This window comes from Enoplosus armatus, chromosome 6 (assembly GCF_043641665.1).
Source record: "Enoplosus armatus isolate fEnoArm2 chromosome 6, fEnoArm2.hap1, whole genome shotgun sequence".
In the NCBI taxonomy this organism is placed as follows: Eukaryota; Metazoa; Chordata; class Actinopteri; order Centrarchiformes; family Enoplosidae; genus Enoplosus; species Enoplosus armatus.
In genome coordinates, this window is record NC_092185.1 from 17,840,979 (window position 1) to 17,862,392 (window position 21,414).

General features: G+C 43.2%; 1 protein-coding gene across 1 annotated transcript in view; it reads left to right on the plus strand.

Moving 5' to 3' along the window:
* brsk2a (BR serine/threonine kinase 2a) overlaps positions 1–21,414 on the plus strand; it is a 152,135-nt gene that overhangs the window by 75,595 nt on the left and 55,126 nt on the right. Inside the window, exon 2 of the mRNA XM_070906877.1 lies at positions 15,624–15,718. Coding sequence (XP_070762978.1) covers positions 15,624–15,718 — 95 coding nt within the window. The remainder of the gene's footprint in view (positions 1–15,623; positions 15,719–21,414) is intronic.

Here is a 21,414-nt window from a genome sequence, read left to right on the forward strand (position 1 = left end):
TCATGCAGATTAGTAGTAATCTGACCTTCCCTGATGGCCTGGGCCACAGTGTGTGTATGTATATGCTTGTAGGACAGTTTGTATTCCACCTACAGACACAGCTTCAACTCCGCAGACTCCTCAGACTCGACTCCTCTCTCTGTTCTCCGTCCCTCTTCCTCTCCCTCCCTATCTGCACTTGAGGGCTGCACCAAGCCAGAGTTATGAGGCTATATGCGTCATCAGCTCCGGGTTGAGTGTGTCTTGTGTATGTGTATGTGTGTGTTTGACCTGAACTCTCAACATACAGTGGTTGAATGTTAGTCTCTGACTGCTGTGGCTATTTCCCCATTACTGCAGCGGTGCAGAGGCCTGGGACGCACATATGCGCGCGCACACATGGAGGATAGAACTGATATGTCATTTTAGCATGTATGCAAATTCTAGACAGCACGCTCAAGAAAACACACACACACACACTTGTCTCCGTTCACTTTAACCTCTGTTGTGGACTACCCATCAGCGTCCATCATAAACCACTTCTCCCTCCGCCTTGTCTCCATAGCAACCCCTTGCTAGCAGAGCCCTTGACATGAACCCAACCCGCCCCTCTCAAACCTCTCCAGCTGTCATCAGTGGCTGAGAGGATTGTCCGTCAGCCCTCCTGACATCTTGATTGGCAGTGGCTGGTCAGACATGCACGGAGAGTGCATCTCTTCAAAATGAGACAGGCCTGTGAAGGACAAGCACAGGAATGCATAGATTGGTTTACTTGAACTTGAATTTTTTCTATCATGAGTGGAGGCCTGATGGAGGGCGGCCCTTCGCCATTGAAGGATAAGTGAAAAGATGTTTGAGAGGTCGTCAGTCAGATCTGTGTTTCTGTCTTTGATTGTCAATTGATGTAGCAAGTGCAAGCCGCCTCACACACATCCATCACAGGAGTGCAACATACGTCATGCCATTCTGACAGACTCATTCATAGCCGTTATGCCAGGACACACATCCCAGTGCAGTGATGTACAATATGTAATAAGCATGTCAGGGATACCTCCCATGTCTGCAAGGTTCCTGTGGCAGCTTCATGAGCATTAACATGATATATAAAAGCCATCATCAACCCTGCAAACATGACTAATGTTTCAGTACTGCACTGACACTGGGCATTGATACTGCCTGTCTGTGTGTGTGTGTGTGTGTGTGTGTGTGTGTGTGTGTGTGTGTGTGGTTTGATCACTTAACGGTACAAATTGACTATGCTTGGAGTGTTTGAGCGATTCTTGCATCCTTATGTTCAGCAGTAAAGAGCTCTTGTATTATCGACAATACACACAATCGCGCATTATATATACACAACAGGCAAACACACACGCAGTCCTATTCATCAGAGGGCTGTGTGTGTGCGACAGATGGGGGAGGTGTTGTGCCTGATCAATACGTCGTCAGTGGCTCTGACTGTATCATTATCATTTTAATGACTGCGGTATTTTCCTCATTGATGGCCCTCGAGATGAACAAGACAACGCCAGAGGTCTCTAGAAGTTCACTGCTGTTCTCAGCTGCAGTCAGGTGCCACGTAATGGCCGAAGACATTTTGAAAACGCCAATAAGACAATACAGAGTTTATTGATTTTAATGCTATAGTTCAACAAAAGGCTAAGAGTCTGTCCTGTCTTGGTGCTTCTTAAATTTTGTATAGTTTAGTAGTGGTGTAGTTCTTTGGCTATACATGACAAAGTGATATTGATGCTAATGTAATAAATGGGTTAATGTTAGGGGTGAGCTGCCCTGCTCTGGTTTATATAATATGAGGCTTTATGTAATATCATAGAGTGCTTAACACTGAGTGAAATCCTATGTGTGCTTATGTTTGCTGCCACTCTGCATGACAAATTCGCTGTGTATTAGGGCTGCAGCTAAGCATTTTTTCCATTATTGATTCATTTCATGATTTATTTTTCCGATTAATTGTTAAGTCAGAAAAGGTGACGTCTTCAAATGATTTGCTTCGGCTGAACAGGAGTCCAAAACCCAAAGGTATTCTATTTATAGTGCCATAAAATGGAGAAAAGCAAAATATTCTCACATTGGAACCCAGAACCAGCAATTGTTTTTGCATCTTTGCTTCAAACAATTAATCGGTTATCAAACGTGTTGCTGATCTTATATATATATATATATTATATATTTATACTTTTCTGTTGATAGAACACTTGCAGCACCCCTCTGGGTAATCAATAAACAAATGAGAAGCTGAGGGGATGAAGCAAGCCTCCTAGTCCTGAGAGACAAGTATCTTTCTGAAGGTTGGTTTTAGTTGGTTGGTTCTATGGGTTTTCATAGAGGAGAGTGAGATAGAGAGAGAGGGAGAAGAGGAGAGACGATGTATGCTATATGGTGTGTGTGTGTGTGTGTGTGTGTGTGTGTGTGTGTGTGTGTGTGTGTGTGTGTGTGTGTGTGTGTGTGTGTGTGTGTGTGTGTGTACTCTAAGCTCTCAGCATGTATCTACTCCTGCGGTCCTGTATGTGGTGACAGGCTGACATCAGAGTAAAAGCCCCCTGAAGTTGTGTTGAACAGATGTCTCTCTGCTCTCTCAGTTTCCCTGGTGGTGGAATACATAGACCTGGCACTCTGACGTCTCTCTCTCTCCTCTTTGTCTGTCTTTCCCTTTTCAATCTACTCTTCTATTAAATTTCGTTCAGTTCTTTCTGCAGTCAACATACTTTTCAGACTCTCTTTCCTCTTCCCTTTTTTTTCATTTTATCTCTTTTTGCTTTTTGCCGTTCAGGCAGAGTTTTCCCTTGGCTTTGTTAGACATCTCACTATCTGATCAGTCTTTGTTCAGTAAAAAGGCCAGGTGAAATGGACTCTTGGTGAAGTGCCCTTGGTGTTCTGCTTTGTGTACTTTCTTTCAGTACTTCCCTTGTGTGTGTGTGTGTGTGTGTGTGTGTGTGTGTGTGTGTGTCCAGTTTGTGTGTATCTGCACTTTTTGTGCAAGGCAATGTTCCAAGCCCTGTGACGTGAATCTCTGAGAAAGCAGGCAATCTGGGCCTTGGCTTCTCTCCAGAACCGCTTTCATTTCCATTCAGCAGTGGGATATTACTCACAGGAACACACGTGTGCACTGCTCATGCGCACACACACAGAATCACTGATAATTACAGGGAAGCTGAAGAGTGTTCAGACGGGGCGGTTCCCAGCTTCTTTGCCTTAACCCTAACCCTTTTCTCTTTTTGTCTCTTGTCTTTTGAAATTGGACATTTTCTTACAAACTCTCACTTACGCATAAACACGCACACAAACCAATGTTGTTATGGTAGGAACGTATGATGCAACAGCAGAGCCATCCCTCCTTATGTCCCCTGGGAGAGATGGGGGTGGGGGGGTTGCAGAAAAGAGAACGAAAAACAAGGGGGTACTGAGTGGGAAGGAAGAAGACTGATTGACTGAGGAGAGGGATTAGGGGACAAAGTGAAAATGATAGAGGGACTGGAGCTAGAGGGGGGAAAGGAAGGGAGAGAGAGAGACAGAGAGAGATTGGTCTTTCGGTGGCTAATAGAAATTCCCATGTTGCCTCATTGAGATGCAGCGGTGGCTTGGGTAATGAGCTAGCTGCCGCTGACGCATTGATTTAGCCAGAAGACTCATATTATCCCACTCCTCTAGAGAGATGTCAACAACTCCGCCAATGGCTGCCGGGGTAATTACCAACACATCCTCCCACCACGACACCTCCCTCAACTCGGCATGTATTCCCAACAACAGTCTTTCTCCGCCTCCATCCCGCCTCCTTCTGCAGCCCCTCCCCCTGGGATGTTCCATGGCCCAGTGTATGAGGTTGTTATGCTGTGAAGAAGCAGGGCTCACTAGTGGCTTCAGTTGGAGTTCTTAGTGAATACATGCTTGACTGGAAGAAGCAATAATGAAATAGCAATAAGAAAAATCTAGATTTTATTGAACAACTCCAAGCATAAAAGTATAAAAGCAAGCCTCTGAGCAAAAAATGAAGTCCTGTCCCTTTAAGATAATATGCAAATGAGCCTGTATGACTTTGTGTTATCGTGCTCTGCAGAGTGTGCGTTTAACATGGATTATGCATAGATGTAAAAATAGAGAAAACAGGAAAATGTTCCAAAGCAGATGAGTCATGTTCACTCATCTCAGCACTTGTACTGGTGGTGTCTCTGAAAACGGGTAAAAATAAATGTTTGTAAATGTGTAGATACACAAGAGAGCTTTTGTAAGATTGAATATACTGTATCTTAGTTTGACTCAGCAGTGATTCAGCACCACAAGTTTCACCCACTCAACTCGATGCAGAGCATTAATCAGAGAAGTGACAAATATTCTGTTAAAATGTTTATATTGTCCCCAAATCTACTAATGATTTGATCTCCTGGCCAAGCATGTTCAACCGATACGGAAGAATTCAAAATGCCTTCAATCTAATCGGTCATGTCTAATCATGTCAGTATCTGCTTTTATCACACAGGAGAATGAACAGAATTACAGTCAAGTGTTTTACTATCTGCATGAGATCATAGTTCTAACATGGATGTTTTGTTGAGATATTTCATGCGCGTTGTTGTAATAGGGGATGTGAAAACCTTCTATGCTGTACTGGCCGGCTGTTCTCTCACACAAACAAACCCACACATCGGGTCTTCATTGTTTGCGTGCCTGGAGGTCTTTCCGATTGGACCGACACTAATGGTGAAGCTTTGACACTTTGACCTTTCTCCTGCGCAGCGTTTGTTCTATGTTGGTAAAGAATAAAGGCTGTACAAAGACATAGGAAGGAGGAAGAAAAGCTGGGAGAGGAAACTACTTGTCAGTATTTTTGAACCTGTTGACTTTTGAGCTGGAAAAGTGTGTGTGTGTATCAATGTCACACACCGGGAGGCGGCTCCCTACCTTGAACACACACATACACACTCTCCTATAGAAGATTGTTCTGTCCTACATCCACACACTGCTGGTGCATATACGAACAACCTTGTGCATATTGATTATAATAGTGGGGTTTATGCTCACCTTGGACAATCCGTCCTGCTGTTATTTTCTTTTTTCACTTATTTTTGAAAGGGCTGAATGTCAAAAAGTTGTATAAAGCCAATTCTAGCTTATCGTCTTACCATTTTATAGAAGTATGAGTCAGAAAATAAAAGAAGGATGCCTCATTTAGTCTTTTATCCATTTTAGTTTGATGTGTTTTCCTTCAGCTGTGTGAAGTTTGTACCTCTGAGTGGGTGCTTCTTGCTGTCTCTGGTAAAACATCATAGCGGAACTCATTTTCCGTCCATGTTCTCAAGCTGTCATCTCCCCTGCCTGCCCCAAAGTGGGAACGCAGCACCCTCATTGCCAATTAAACTCCAATCAGCAAACCAAGATGGAGCGAGACATCGAATTACATCCAATATCCACTCCCATACTCAAGCCTGTCTTTGCCAGCCACAAATTAGTTTACAAATTAAGGCTCTGAAGATGGAGAAGCCAAGTTGCCAGATAACAACCAAATAACATCCTGCCGGCGTCTTGATGTGTCGTTCCAACTTGGATCCAGCTTCCGGGCCTTCTCTTGATGTGTGTAGAGTTTAGTTCAGTTTTTCCTGAACTTAACTATTTCAATCTCCATTTGGAAGAAAGCTGGTTATTAAGACGGGTTGATGAGAACTCATCTCACTGAAGTCGGTTCCGGCTTGATCCACGTTTGATAATGAAGATGTGGCACAGACAACCCAAACACTGTTAATTAATGAAATAACTCAAGCTGAATTATAGATGAGGAAGGTTTGATTAATTGCTTCTTTGAATCAGAATTCCTCTCCCCTGTCTTTCCTAGCCCACACAATTGGCCTCTCTGCAGGGCTTGCGTGCCAGAAATTGTGTGTTTTTTCGTGCTTGTTCAAGTGTGCATGTGTGTGGAAAAAATACAGAAAGAGCGCACTGCCTTTCTATGGTTACAGCGATTGAATTTTGTAATATTATCCAGTCAGATGTTTAATAATTCATACTCTTATATTGGGGGTTATCTAACACATGACAGGCAGACAGTGTACAGCTCCTCAAGTGGTATCTAGGGGCTCCTCTCGCTGTGAAGCCTATCAGAGAGTCATCACCAAGACACCAATCCTTAGCTCATCATTTCGCCTCTTTATTTGACTCCCGTCTCTCTGGAGATGTGTGTGAGTACATGTTTGGCATGTACACACATATGTTTCCAAAGTAACACACATATGCACACCGGTAACAGCATTTTTTTGAGGACATCTGTTTGTGCGCACAAGTATGTATATACTGTAGATGAGAGTGTGTGTATGTACATGTGCATGTGCACATGTTTGTCCCGTCTGCTGCGGTTGCTGCATTGGGCCTGTTGTGGCTAATTAAAAGAAGTCTGCTTGCATTATTCATGAGGCTGTAATTATACATTCCTTTTGCTGATCCCCGTCAGAGGCATTAAAAATAGATCTGAGTCTCCGTGCCCCGCCCTCCTAGGCCCCACTTTCTCTCTGTATTTGGACTACGTCTCTCCCAGCATCTCTCTATTTATCTATCCTTATCAGTATTTCTCCATCTCCCTGTCACTGGCCTCATTGTCGCAACTTTCTGTTTTAAATTTGTTCTTTCCATCTCTCCCCTCTCATCTCTCCCATATCTGCCCGCCGTGTCTTCATTCATGTTTGCTCTGATGTTCCTGTTTGGGATTCGGGCAGAACATTCCTCTGACAGTGTCGCTCTCGCTCGGCTTTGTGGCCCGAACTCCAGTCACATCAGGCCAGAATTCAGAGTGGAATATTTTGAATCTGTGGCGACATCTCGGCAGATTCAGAAGAGAAGAGATATCACTGCCTCTGATCAACTTAATGGGGAGACTATCTCCTCACAAGAGGCAAAATCTCAGCCCAAAACATTCTCCTCCACTTTTTTTTTTCATGTTTAATCCACAAAATCTGCAGCAACATAATTCAGTTTTTCTCACTTAAATGTTAGATGGCTTCAGTATAGATAAACTTGAGCCTGGATATCTGGCAAACATGAGAATACCTGGTATGTGTGCCATATGTTTCCAGCAAATCATCAACATCCAAGCACTTTTGGCACAATCAAACTAAATATGACAAAAGAGTGTGTGAAGCTTGCGTCTTCCACCGTGCAGGTGATGAGCTTCTGAGGACGTAGTCGTGCATTTATTTGCATGCGGATGAGGCTGATGCTGAGAGGGGTGGGGATTTTGTAAGACCTGCCAATCAGAGAGCTTGTTAGAAGACTAAGTGGATCGCTCAGTAGTTGCTGCCTTTGGGCGACGCTCTCCATCGTTCTCATACTTGTTTCAGAAAGTGAAAAATAGATTACTGCCTTGAGGCCACCCAGAATTTCATTGCCCTACGCCACATTTTATTCTGTTTGGGGTATATTATGCAAATGTGGTCGTGTATATGGAATTGGCTTCCCACACCCATGTAACCCCTCTCCCTATAACCCAAACAGCCAAAAACAAACATGCACTCTGAAATACAGTTCATACACATATAACCACACACAGTGAACAGATGCTAGCTACTGCAGAGAATACTTGAGTAACGGGAGAAATGCTAAGACCTGTGCACTGGGTCTTTCAGCTGTTTTCGGGAAAATTGATCATATCAGAACCAGTATAATAATCGAGTGCACTTTTTATCACTTTCAGTCAGTCAAAGAACTCATTGTTAGAATACAGGACTGTATTAATGAAGTGAGAAATGCCCTTCAGCTGCAGGTTCAAGCACTTTTGAGCAAGGCATCGAATCCCTACTATCTCCAGGATGCCCTTGAAAGAAAACATGATTGTTATTGTAAGAGACCCCTGTTTTGTGCAGGGAGTTAACTTATAAGGGAGCTGTTGAGCAAGTGTCTTATTTCACGTAGGCCAAATAAACAATTTTTCTGTATGCATGCGTCAATGTGCCTCCTTCCATGCTCCGGCGCTCCAGGGCTAAACTACTCTTCCTGCTTTTGAAGCTGTTCTGTTGGTCTGGGCCTCTGTTGTTACTGATGTTGTTGCCGTTGCTTTGGCTGGTAGGGTTTAGGGGGTTGCAGGGGAATTCAGACAGGGTAGACTTACATCACGGCTGACTGAAAATGCAAAAAGAGCGAAAGAGGAGGTGGAGAGATTTGGTGAATGGAGAGGGAGGAAAGAAGCAGTGGGAGAGAGACAGATGCAGAGAGTGCCTTCATTGAGTAGTGAGTGAGCATTGTTTGATCTTCGACACGCCGTCTCCCTCCTGCACAGTATGACTCAACGGCTTTCTGCTGGTGTCTTCCCTCTTTCTGTCTTTTCTTTTTCTGGATAGATGAGAGGATGAATAGAGAGAATGGGAGATACATGAGTCAGAAAACACTGAGGGTAGAGAAGGAATGAGGGAAAGTTGGTCGGAAGCTGAGAAGTGAGAGAAAGACAAGTATGTGGAGTAATTAGATAACAAAACGGAAGGGCAAAACTGATTGGAAACAGAGAGATGACAAAAGCATAGATTTTGTGGCAAGGATTCATGTCTGCATATCTGCAGTCATGTGCTGCATAATCTATAGTGATGTGGTCATGCCAAACATTAAAATAAATCAATAAACCAACATCCAAAATGCTCATTTTTTTAAAATAAATGCATGTTCTTATTTATTTTGGTTTTATTTACCTATAATAGATTTGTATCTTGAAAACAGTTGCAGGATTTCTTTCTTCCTTGCCATTCTGGGTTGGCAAATACATTAATATTATGTACAAGTACATTATGATGGAAACAGAGAAATAGTTGGCAGAAAGCAGATATTTTGTGGGAGGGATTCGCTACATTTATCTTATATAATTGCACACACTCTATGAAAACAATTAATTTGTCCTAACCACTTGTGTTTAGTACTTTGTCACCACCAGTACATCCAAACCTATAATGAAGAATAAACTGTCTATCTACCAGGGAAACATGTATTTCTATTCTAGTCACCACCCACGTGTATGTTTGACTTTATAGAAAGTCTGTATTTAGTGTAGTAATCTACTGTATGTAGAGAAAATTGAAGAGAGCATAATTTAATTTGACTGTTAGACATTCCTGCTTATTCAATCTGTGTGTGCTTGTGTATGTGTGTGAAAAGCAGAGAGAGAGAGAGAGAGAGAGACAGTATACAGAGCTCTGGTGGTTCATGATAGGTCTTCAACTCCTGTCCTTTGCCCTGGTGGAGGGGATTCCCACGCCCTGCTGCAGGGGCACTCTATATAGCCAGAAGAAGCTGGAGGAATAAGCTCTAACACACTGTGTTTCCTTTCAAACACTGATCCCAGGGCAGAGCTGTAGCCTCCACGTAGAGCATTCAGGGTTAGAGAGCAGAAGTGGAAAGCAGCTCACAGATCTGTGCCTAAGGGCAACGAGCTTCTCAGAGCCAGCGCCTCGGGGAGAGAAAGCTAAGCCAGCATAAGCTACTACCATCTGCCAGCATCGGCTTAGGGCTTCTGAAAGATCAAGTTTGAAAGTGAGAGAGGTGCGCAATTGGAGACATCTCTTTTTCATCCTTGGTCTCTCCTAGTAGTTGCTTCCAGATGGAAACTAAACTATCCAGTAATGATCTTTAACTGCATGGATGCCAGTGCTGTGAGGAGGATGAAGCTGAAAACATTGTGTGTGTGTGTGTGTGTGTGTGTGTTGTTAGCAGGTAGAGATCATAGACTCAAGCAGGGTGTTCCTGTCCTTTCTGCCCGGCTCTCTTCTGTTGCCTCTCAGTGACTCAGATCGATGGCAGGGGAAATCAGGCTCACAGTCAGGGTCCTTCTCCTCTCCTGCCTGCTCCTCCCTGAATGTCCCAGCATTGCCCAATGGTAAATCGACCACTGATCGGCGTGCTTTGGAAGCTGGAACAGGAAGTTAACACAGAGGGAGATAAGGTTTCTCTCACTGGGAGTTGGGGTTTCCTGGCTGCTCTGCCAGGCTAAACAGCTTTAAAGGAAGGCAAACATAAACATGCCAACAAAGGACCACTGGGAACTCCTATAAGTCAAAGGATTTAAATAAAGTGCTATACACAGTTCTCACTTTAAAGTCTACTGAAGCTCATTCAGATAAACTGCCCTACTGCAAAATCTTTTGGAACTCCCCCTTTCCAGATATTTCTTTCAACTTGGTTATGGCATGTGTTATTGACAACATCTTATAGTAGAAAAATAATAAGTAGGACTTTCCTGACCAAATAACACCACTCTGTTTGTCACTTAGCTTATGTGTGAGTTGGGGATAGAGTGTGTCTTTCACCCACCAATACCTTTGGACTAATTGCCATATGTAAATGTGTCAGTTTTGTTCAAAAATAGTCTTTTAATCCCAAGGCCCAAAAAGTACATGTCATGTAAATATTTGGCAGCTCTGTTCAAAAGGTTCAAATACAGGCTCCCATAATTAATGTAACCTGACACTAGTTAGAAATGTTTTCAGGGCAGATGTCAGCAAGTTCAGCTGTGATATCATGAAACACGATCACTTATGAAGAGACAGTGAAGTGAGACAAAAAGCTCATTACCAAATCAGTGCTGGCACATGGCTCAGTGATGCAGAGCAGCAGACAAACAGCCAGAATGTTCTTTTAGTTTTTGAAATAGAAGTTGATTAATAACATTTTCATAACTCTGTGCAGTTGTTTTCATTAATGATGAGGTACTGCACAGTCATAGTGTTTTTCCTTTCTGTCTTTCTTCCTTTGTTTCTTCTTTTTCTTACAGTGACTCTTTACTTCTGACCCTCAGTTCTCTAGCCCTCTTGTATGATGCTCACTGAGCCGTGGACCAAAGTTCTCATTCTGTGTCTTCCTCCAGCGGTCCCTTCGCATTAGATCATTAATCACAGTACGGCATGGAAAGTAAAGAGTGCAGACCCGGGATGGAGGCCTGGGGTCAGTCGATGGTGGCCTCTCCAGCCCATAAGTCCCTGGCTGGTGTCATTATTCTGACATTGTTGTGAAGGCGAGAGCTTTTGATGCTATTGATTTGGGAGGAGGACGAAGGAGAGGAGAGATCGATGCACTTGCTGATTCAGTGGCGTCGCAAACTCCGGTCAGCTGCGCAGCCAGCTTTTGTCCATATGTGTTAATGAAAAGTATGTAAGTGTACAGTATGTGACAATACCACTCTGCATGCTTGTCCCTGGTCCAGTTAATAAATTACATTTATGTGGCACTTAATCACATTACAGTGCTCTCCTTCTCCCCAGAGAGAGAATACAAACACATCAGCTTCATACTCACAAAGATACCAGCTGTATGCATAGATATGCACTTGCATGCATGTCCGTAGACACACGTTTGAAATAGTTGTTTTTATAGTTTCTTTTTGTGTAACGGCCCAATGCAACTACAAGAGATCAAATTCAAATGAAATGTAATCCATATGCTCACACTTGCTCAGACACTGGCAACTGCAGCGGGAATCCTCTCCCCTGTGAGGCTCTGATCCTTGTGCATTCAGTCAAAGCCTTACGTTTGAAGCTATGTTCAAAGACAGCAAACCTGCTCAGCCCAGCCAGATCCAGATGAAACCCTGGTGTCTTCCAGGGCATCTCCTGAACACCCCTGACACACACACACACAAACACACACACACACACACACACACCTCCTCGCCTCACCAGTCCAGGTTCAGCTCAGCGTGTGTACCCTGAGTTGAGGGGGGTGAAAGGGGCGCAGGGAGTATCAGGCAATCACCCTCATTACAGGACATTAGAGAGAAGGGGAAGGAGGGTTGTTTTGGGTCACGGAGAGGCAGAGGTTAATTAAATATTGCAACATACTTGAGACAAGTTAAGCCACAATGCAATTATTGTGAGAAAGTCTTATGTAGTTAATTGAATGCACCTGCTGTTGGTTGAGGGTGTTGGGGTTGGACATTAGCAGGGAGGAATCGCTGAGAAGTATAAACCATTAGGATATCAGTTGGGGAGTTTATTTTAGATGTGCTGGTGATGGTTTAAAAATGATTAAATTGCTGTGATGGTGTTAAGGTTGAAACATGTTTCTGTGAAGATACGGTACATGTAAAAGTCTTTGTGCAGCAATGCCGAGAGTGGAGTTTCTGGGCAACTGCAGCTGCACACCCAGGATCTCAATGGCATGTCTCTGTATCCACAGTCCTGTGCTTCAAACTAAATACTGTTTTGGGGCCAAATGAAAAGCCAAAAAGCCAGCAGATTTTTTTATTTATTCATTGTCTGATTTGTTTTATTAATTATTTTGCTTTTTCTATTCTGGGTTGCAAATAGTTTCTGGATTCCTCCTTTCGCTGTACATTCTTGTTTGGTAAATATGTGTCTGGTGCACACACATTATGTAGAGGGACTGTGTGTTGGCAAACAGCTGTGTGGATGCACTCTACTCCCACACATGATGACATGCTCTAGTATGTTTTAGGTTCTATGGGTGGAAATATGTATCTCCATGCCTGATTTTGATATAAAATACAACCAGTTTTAGGGATGGCAATGTCTATCAGTGCAGCACTTTGGTCCAGATTGAAATATCTCAACAACTATTGGATGGATTACCATGACATTTTTTACAGACATTCATGGTCCCCTGAGGATGAAGCCTACTGACTTTGGTGATCCACCATCAGGTTGACATTTTTGGCTTTTAGTGAAACATCTTGAGAACTACTGGATGAATCGCCTTGAAGCTTGGTACAGACATTCATATTTGCCTCAGGATTTGTTTTAATAACTTTGGTGATCTCTTGACTTTTCATCTAGCGCCATCACCTGGTTTCAATTTGTTTTACTTACTTTGGATTATGACTAAATACTTGCAAAGCTAACACATTCCCATCAGCTTCAGCTGTATTTTGTATTTAGTGCTAATTAGCAAATGTTAGCATGCTTACACACTAAACTAAGATGGTGAACATGGTAAACATTATACCTGCTTAGCATCAGCATGTTAGCATTGGCATTGTGAGCATGTTAGCATGGTGACATTAGCATTTAGCTCAAAGAACCTAAAAGAACATGACTAAAAGTACAGTCTCACAGAGCAGCTATAGCTGTAGTCTCTTCTTACGATGTGTTGCTCAAAAAGCATATTTTGTGGGTTTGAGTATTTAAGTTTGTAGTAATAATGAGTATTTTGTGTAAATTGACAACAGGTTTATTACTTATTTATTAGTGTTGCACTGGGTAGCCTCACATGTTGGCAGGTTCTACTGAAACTTTCCTCTGATATTCCTCAGGTGGGTGGTGAGGAATATAGTTTCAGTGTTTTTAAGGAGACCTGATCTCCAGGACACAACATGTGCACGCTATTGTTTCACCACCAGTGACAAAACACGACACCAAAAAAATTATAATTTGCCCCTAAAGACAAATATGCATTAATGTGGGCCAATGGGGCCGAGTTTAATCTGTCGCTGGCTCATTTTGTGATTTAAACTGGTAAATTGAATGCATTGCCATGACCATTAGTTCTGTTGTTGTTAGTCATGATTGAAAGTCATGAGGTTTGTGTGTGTGGTATAAAAGAGGCTAATGTCTTATGTCCCTTTGTATTATGTACTGAACTTTCTTGTAAGAGTTCATTTCAATCCTTACACAAAGCGGTTGTAAAATCATAATGTGCTGTCGTCCCGTGCACATTTCCCTCTTGCTAATGCGCCCTCTTCTCACAAAAACACAGGCATTGGAGGAAGATGGATAGTGAGGCAAATAATCCAGTTAACTTTTTACGTGTTTGCGGGCAGATATTTTCTCTTTAATGCGTTTATCATGACTTATGAGCTTCTCTATAGCAGCCATTAACATATGATTACCATCACAAGGCTAATGGTTTGTCTGTTATTCCCCCTCCTGCTCAATTGCTTCATCCCCTTTTCCAAATCTTTCTACATTTTTTATCTTCCTCTTTTTAGCATTTGCTAAATCTCTCTCTTCCTTGCTCTCCGTCATTCTGTCCCTGTCTCTCTTTCTCTCTCACGCCTCCTCTCCTCCATGTGTCTCCACTCTCGGCCCCCGCGGCCCCTCAAGTCCCAAGCCAGAGTCTCACTCCCACACAATGCTCTCCATTATTGCTTAATTATCTGTGGCCTGTCATTTAAATAATGATTCTCGATCTTTTTCACTTTTCCCCTTCATCTTTCACATGCTCTTTTTCTATTTACTTCTTCTCTTTTTCTCCTTCTCCATCTCCCACTGCTTCTTCCCCTCCTCCATCATTCTCTCGCCTCCTTGACGTCTCTGTGGGGTCAGAAGACTTATTTCTGGTTTCCTATGTTTCATCGCCTCCTCAAAGCCCATTGACTCTCCTCTTCTGCAGGTTTATATAGAAATCAAACTGTCTGAGAGACAGTGGGAGAGTGAGCCAGAACCCCGCGGAAGTCTCGTTCATGTCAGCCAGCCAGTTTGATGCAGGACATTACTTCTATCCATTCTTATAATAACTGCATCATTTCTGCACATTATAGTAACATTTATCAACTTAATTCTGCCACCTTCATCCCTGCCAGCATGAGAGTGGCAAGAATTCAAAGCCTTCACATTATTCCACTTTGGTGTTTCTGTAAATTCTGTGTGCCAGCCATTAGATAGCTCAAATGCTGTAGTTTACAAAGTTAAAAATCATCGTCGTCTCCAAATCCCTGCAGCACCATGGGGCCATTGGGGAAATCAATAATAGAGAGCTGACATTTGTTTGTGCATGGGCGTGTGTTTGTTTCAGTTTGTAAGTACATCTAATGTGTGTGCAGCTCTGTGGTCCCTGGCATAAAATGGATTGGTGCTGTCGTCATGGCTCCCCTGTATCAAATACACACAAACGCACCACTTTGTTCCACAATAACTGTACATTTATTGGGGTATTCCTGCTTGTTTTCTGGATTTTTTTGTGCCTGATCATTTAACTAAGTATGCCCGGGGACATTTACTGAGGCAAAGCAGGGGAGATGCTTTTGTGATTCTGTCGCGAATCGCAGGATTTATTATGTGTGAGTTTTGATTCTGACACTAATGCCAATGCCGAAAGTTTTAGTTTGAACTGGTATACTGTATCACACACTCAAATGTCTCCTCATGCATGGGTTGTGAAGTAAAGGGTAGTGTTTTCTGCTAAGGTGTTTGAATGCGACATCCTAATTTATTCTCCTACAGTTTGATGCGTTGTTGTTTCATTCTTGTCATTGGTCAATAATAAGTCCCATTCAACAACTGACCTTTGTCTTTGTAATGCCTCTGTTTGTTACCTTTTTTATTGTCTGTTTGAGCTAACTGACTGCATCACAGCAGTTTAGTGCTTTATAGAAATCAATAACACAAATGGCCGACTCTTTACTGCATTTATGACTCAAATAAACCCCCAAGGGCAGTTTATTTAAGGCGCTGTCTACACTTCAGAAGTCATTATCAGCGTTCTGTACACACAGCCACGAGCCATTTCATATCAGTCTAATTTGACAGTGCATTTTAAATGTTCTCGCGTAATGTGTTATACACTGTACTTTCACTACAGTGCCATAATAATGCATCACTTCCTTTCTTGGTGTCATCTGAACACACATTGTCTTGCTATTAGTCCTAAGTACAGACATCTAATAGTTTTGACCTATTTGACCTAATAAAGTATGTGTTTCCTGTTTATTTTTGCAGGTTTGGTCAAGCTTGGAGTCCACTGTGTAACATGCCAGAAAGTCGCCATAAAGATTGTCAACCGTGAGAAACTCAGCGAGTCAGTACTAATGAAGGTACGTTTACACCGTTCAATCCTTTCAGTGTTTTTTTGATTTGCAATTGAGGTTGTTTTGTTTTTACTCTGCTAACCCTTTTGTCTCTTCTTCTGTTTTTTGTTTACTTTAATCTTTCCATGTATATGTGTGTGAAGAAGGCAAACAATAGACTGAAAAAAGTCATTTTCAAAGGGCCTTTATTTTGTAGTTTTCAACAATTGTCCCTCTTCAAGTCTGGCTGGGGATCTACACTATATTGCCAAAAGTATTCACTCACCCATCCAAATAATTGAAATCAGGTGTTCCAATCAATTCCATGGCCACAGGTGTATAAAATCATGCACCAAGGCATGCAGACTGTTTCTACAAACATTTGTGAAAGAATGGGTCGCTCTCAGGAGCTCAGTGAATTCCAGCGTGGTACTGTGATAGGATGCCACCTGTGCAACAAGTCCAGTCCTGAAATTTCCTCGCTCCTAAATATTCCACAGTCAACTGTCAGTGGTATTATAACAAAGTGGAAGCGATTGGGAATGACAGCAACTCAGCCACGAAGTGGTAGGCCACGTAAAATGACGGAGCGGGGTCAGCGGATGCTGAGGCGCATAGTGCGCAGAGGTCGCCAACTTTCTGCAGAGTCAATCGCTACAGACCTCCAAACTTCATGTGGCCTTCAGATTAGCTCAAGAACAGTGCGTAGAGAGCTTCATGGAATGGGTTTCCATGGCCGAGCAGCTGCATCCAAGCCGTACATCACCAAGTGCAATGCAAAGCGTCGGATGCAGTGGTGTAAAGCACGCCGCCACTGGACTCTAGAGCAGTGGAGACGCCTTCTCTGGAGTGACGAATCGCGCTTCACCATCTGGCGATCTGATGGACGAGTCTGGGTTTGGCGGTTGCCAGGAGAATGGTACTTGTCTGACTGCATTGTGCCAAGTGTAAAGTTTGGTGGAGGGGGGATTATGGTTTGGGGTTGTTTTTCAGGAGCTGGGCTTGGCCCCTTAGTTCCAGTGAAAGGAACTCTGAATGCTTCAGCATACCAAGAGATTTTGGACAATTCCATGCTCCCAACTTTGTGGGAACAGTTTGGGGATGGCCCCTTTCTGTTCCAGCATGACTGTGCACCAGTGCACAAAGCAAGGACCATAAAGACATGGATGAGAGAGTTTGGTGTGGATGAACTTGACTGGCCTGCACAGAGTCCTGACCTCAACCCGATAGAACACCTTTGGGATGAATTAGAGCGGAGACTGAGAGCCAGGCCTTCTCGTCCAACATCAGTGTGTGACCTCACAAATGTGCTTCTGGAAGAATGGTCAAAAATTCCCATAAACTCACTCCTAAACCTTGTGGAAAGCCTTCCCAGAAGAGTTGAAGCTGTTATAGCTGCAAAGGGTGGACCGACATTAAACCCTATGGATTAAGAATGGGATGTTACTTAAGTTCATATGCGAGTCAAGGCAGGTGAGCCAATACTTTTGGCAATATAGCATCATTCCTCTCTCCCTCCCCAAAATCTTAGTATGCAGCAGCAAGGTAGACTGAAGCAACTAAGAGCTGGACTGTGACTGAGTAGTGACGTCCCTGAAACAGCCTCCTCTTTGACACATAAAATCTGGGCTGACTGCCAGCCAGCTTTTCAAACATCCAAATTAGAAGGACTGGACTGCTTGAGTGGATTCTAAATTTTTACATAAATCAATGGCTGATCTTGTGAAATATGTTTGAGTACGAGTGATTTATATCATAATAAGCCTCATGAAGAGTGGGATCACTAGCTGAGTTAGTGACAGTGGGTCTTTCAAGCAGCTGATTTTCCTCCTTTTCAAATGTTCAGCTGAAGGAGTCAGCTGTTTGGCCCTCCTGCCAGGAGTCAGAGCCTCCAAGAAAACCTTGGTACTATACCCTCACTCCAAAACGCTTTTAAAATCTTCTGGGTGAAACACTTCTATTTATAATTTTGCTGTTACCCACACAGCCTCTTTTTGAAGGATGCGGTAGGGATTTCTTTTTTCTTATTTCGTCCCAGAGCTCCTGCTGGGCAACTCTATTCAGTCCCCACTCAAAATTGGCCCTTGTGTTGATGGAATAGTTGTAAAGAAACTGAACAGAGCGGGAAGATGGAGGACAACAAGATACTACAACCTGAAAATTGTCTTTCACAGGACACATGCAGAGAGGAGCGCTGACTGTAATTGTTTGCTTATGAGCTGGAAAGCAGGAAGCTGGTGGGATTGCTCACAGTACAGGTTATCTGCAAATGGAAAATCCCTCCGTTTTGCATCACTTCTGTGGCAGCATCATTAGACTTGCGATGAAAAGCTTTCTGTGCTCGGATATTGCTGTTTGATAAACAGTCGGTATTAATCAGCTTCTCGCTGTGTCAGTGTCTCCCTGACTTTTTCTCACTCATTGCCGTCTTGCTCCGGAAGTCGCGCTCTCTCTGTCTCTTATTCGGCTCAACGTGCAGTCTAATATTTTCATGAGGGAAAGACAGGTCATTTCTGTTGCCTCAGCACTGACAGAAGTATTATTAGTTGCAGAAGAAGTAGTTGCTGGAACCGTTGTAACATGCGACAGCAGAGGGGAAGGTAGCAGGATAATGTCTCAACCCAGGTGTTTCACATTGTGCTGTCCTGCAGAGGAAAATGATAGTAACAGATGCCAAACACTGACAGTTTTCCGACAGGACCGAGGCTTTTGCTGAAGCTGCAGTTCAGAGCCAATTACTGAACTCAGCCATTGTCACACTTCTCTCAACTGCTGGCCCCTGGTGTGTGTGTGTGTGTGTGTTTGTGTGTGTGTGTGTGTGTGTGCGTGTACGTGTGTACCAGCAGGTGTGTGTTCATGTATGTGCCTGTTGGGATTGAATTGTATGGAAGCCAGGGGCAACTGAGTTCCTCTTAAAGAGACAACTTTAATGTAATGTATTTTAATGTTTAATGTAATCACCATTATTTCTTGGATCACATACACGCATCTGTGTGTGTGGGTGTGCTTGTTTTAGCTAGTCTGGGTATACATTGTGATGATCAATGTTTGTATGAAAATGGTATGTAATTGATATACTGTAAATATGCACTGCTGTTTTTATGTCAGCATTTGTGGGTGTTTATGTACAGTGTGTGTATTGATTTGTTCGTTGGCCTCTGATATGAAGCAGCTTGAGGCCTCAATTATAATTCAATGCCTGTGTGCCAATGTAAATTATGAGGCATGACCCATTTGACCACACTGTTGGTGAGGTCATTTGTAAAGTTCCCTCTAGTTGTGGGACACACTTGACATAACATTGGTCTCCGATTACAAACCCATTCTCCCATTCTGAGGTTTCTAGTGTGGCTGGACAGGTGTTTTCTGACTCAAATCCAGCCACTTTCCCATATTCACATTGTGTCACACTCCAGTCTTATGTGTCTGTTCTCCGGCCCGCCTGTGCGGCTGTCAGACTGTCAGAGTGATCGGACTGCACTGTACTGCAAGGCTCAGACTGTGAAATGTCACCTTTTAATATGCTAATGTCTTGGGTCCCCATGGTGCCATTAGGGAGGAATTTGAGTCTCCCGGACAGGTGTGTGTGCGCGCAACACTGCTCATGACACACGTATCTGCATGCATACACACATACAGGCCATACACACACACAAGAGATTGTCAGACAGACACACACATATATTCATATTTATGTGCACGAACATGACGTACGTCATCCCTCTTCGTCTGTCCTTACCCTGACTGGCCTTGGGAGTCAGGGGTCTGCGGAGATGAGGAGACGGGTTGAATTAATTGTCTCAGAATATCTGGCAGAGAAGGCCTTTCCTCCTCTCACCCACTGTGTGTTGAACTTTATATAACTAATGTTGAACTCTTTAGTCCACAGCCCCACAGGCTATGACACTACGGACCAGAAAGACATTGAATTGTCTTGGATAATGAATTCGTCTTGGACCTTTGTGTCAGTTTGTTACCAGGGAATGAGCCTTGACTACTTCAAAGAGCAAGTGCAGCTGAATGTTGTTTTTTTTTAGTTCACTTCCAAGCAGAAAAACAATGGAGTTAGTTGAATAGTAATAAGAGTGTCCGTCAGTGGGAAGTGGCTGCCTGTCATGTTTCAAATGATGAGAGAGAAACAGACAGAAAGAGAATACACAGTATGTGCACATATGACAGTATGTCAGCAGTCATTGGCACTGAGGCCAAACAGAATGGAGCGTGGCGATCCGATACAAAGAGAAGCCCAGAATCAACACTGTATGTGTGAGCGTGTGTGTGTCTCTGTGTGTGTGTCTGTGTGTGTGTGTGTGTGTGTGTGTGTGTGTCTCTCGAGGGAGTAGTTAATGTTTCTGAAACTCAGCCAGCCCTCGCTCTCTCTCTCGCTGCCATGTCTCTGTGCCGTGGGGCCGTGGGGTTGAGACAGAGCGAGAGGGGGAGGGAGGGAGGGCAAAAGACAGCAAGGAGAGGGAGAGGGAGATGGACATGCTGTGAGAAACCCTGCTGAGACAAGATAACACAGAGGCCTTAGTAGGTACACCACGTCTCTACTCACATTTCCTGTCTGCAGTGGGTGTGTATTTGTTCTTGAACTATTAATGTGACATGTACACATGTGGTATGGCCAAATCGTTTCCACACATATGATCACAAAGAACGATGAGATTGAAATGATGATTAACGATTTTTAGATATGATGAGTAAGAAGAAATTCTCTTTTTGCACATTTCCCACTAAAAGAAGGTCAAAGTGCACGGTGAGCCAAATGTATTCCTAACATATCCCCGTCTGTTGTGATACTGGGTTGTTATATAAGATGGGGCTGCTTGCACGCTCTTGAAAATAGAGTACAAAAATAAACATAATTCAAATTCACACAACAATGTGACAACTCTGTAATTACTTGTTTCATGAGAGTTCTGGGAAATAAAACTGGGTCACAAGCCAGAGAAATGTGAGAAACCGGTACGATACCAGCATTTTGGTTCCAAAACAATCATTTTGTTTCTTGCAAAAAATAAAAACAAGATTACAAATCTAATCCAAAAAGTGATGAGGTTTAATACTCAGCCTATTGATAAAGCAGGTTAACATGTATCATTTGAACAAAACCTAATGTGACTCACCTTTGTAGTGCTGTTTGTAATGTTCATTTAGTTACTTTCATGAAGTGCATGTATAATTTTGTATTTCCCCTTCACTTGTGTGACTTTCATTGCATGGTTAAAGCATACACTATTTCTTCTTGGCCTGGAGAGCATATTGTAGTGCCATTCCCCTGTGCATTGGAAAACCATGAGTCTGTCATTGCAATGCTTCCTACTGTAAAGCTGATGGTCATATCGATGACGTGGTGAAAAAAAAACTGACTGAGAGAATCTTGCCACTGCAGTCCTCTATGGTCTGACAAGCTTTCCCTGGGAGCAGGGGATTCGCTGTACCCATATTTCATACCATATTACCTATCATTATGCTGAGTGGAGCAACTTCTCTAATCCGCAGTTTAGTCTCGGGGTGAGTTAAATTGTTGCTAGCCGCTAGCACTAACAACTAGCAGAGGGAGAAGGGTATCTTTAGCATGCAGCATTTGGTAGCTGCTGTTGATGCCTGCTCTGTTTCTCCCTCTGAGCCAGTGAGCTGGTGGCGGCTGCTGCTGTTGGGATAAGGACAACTAATTAGCCAGAGTGACTCTCTCTCCTCCTGAAGCAGCACAACTTCAAAGT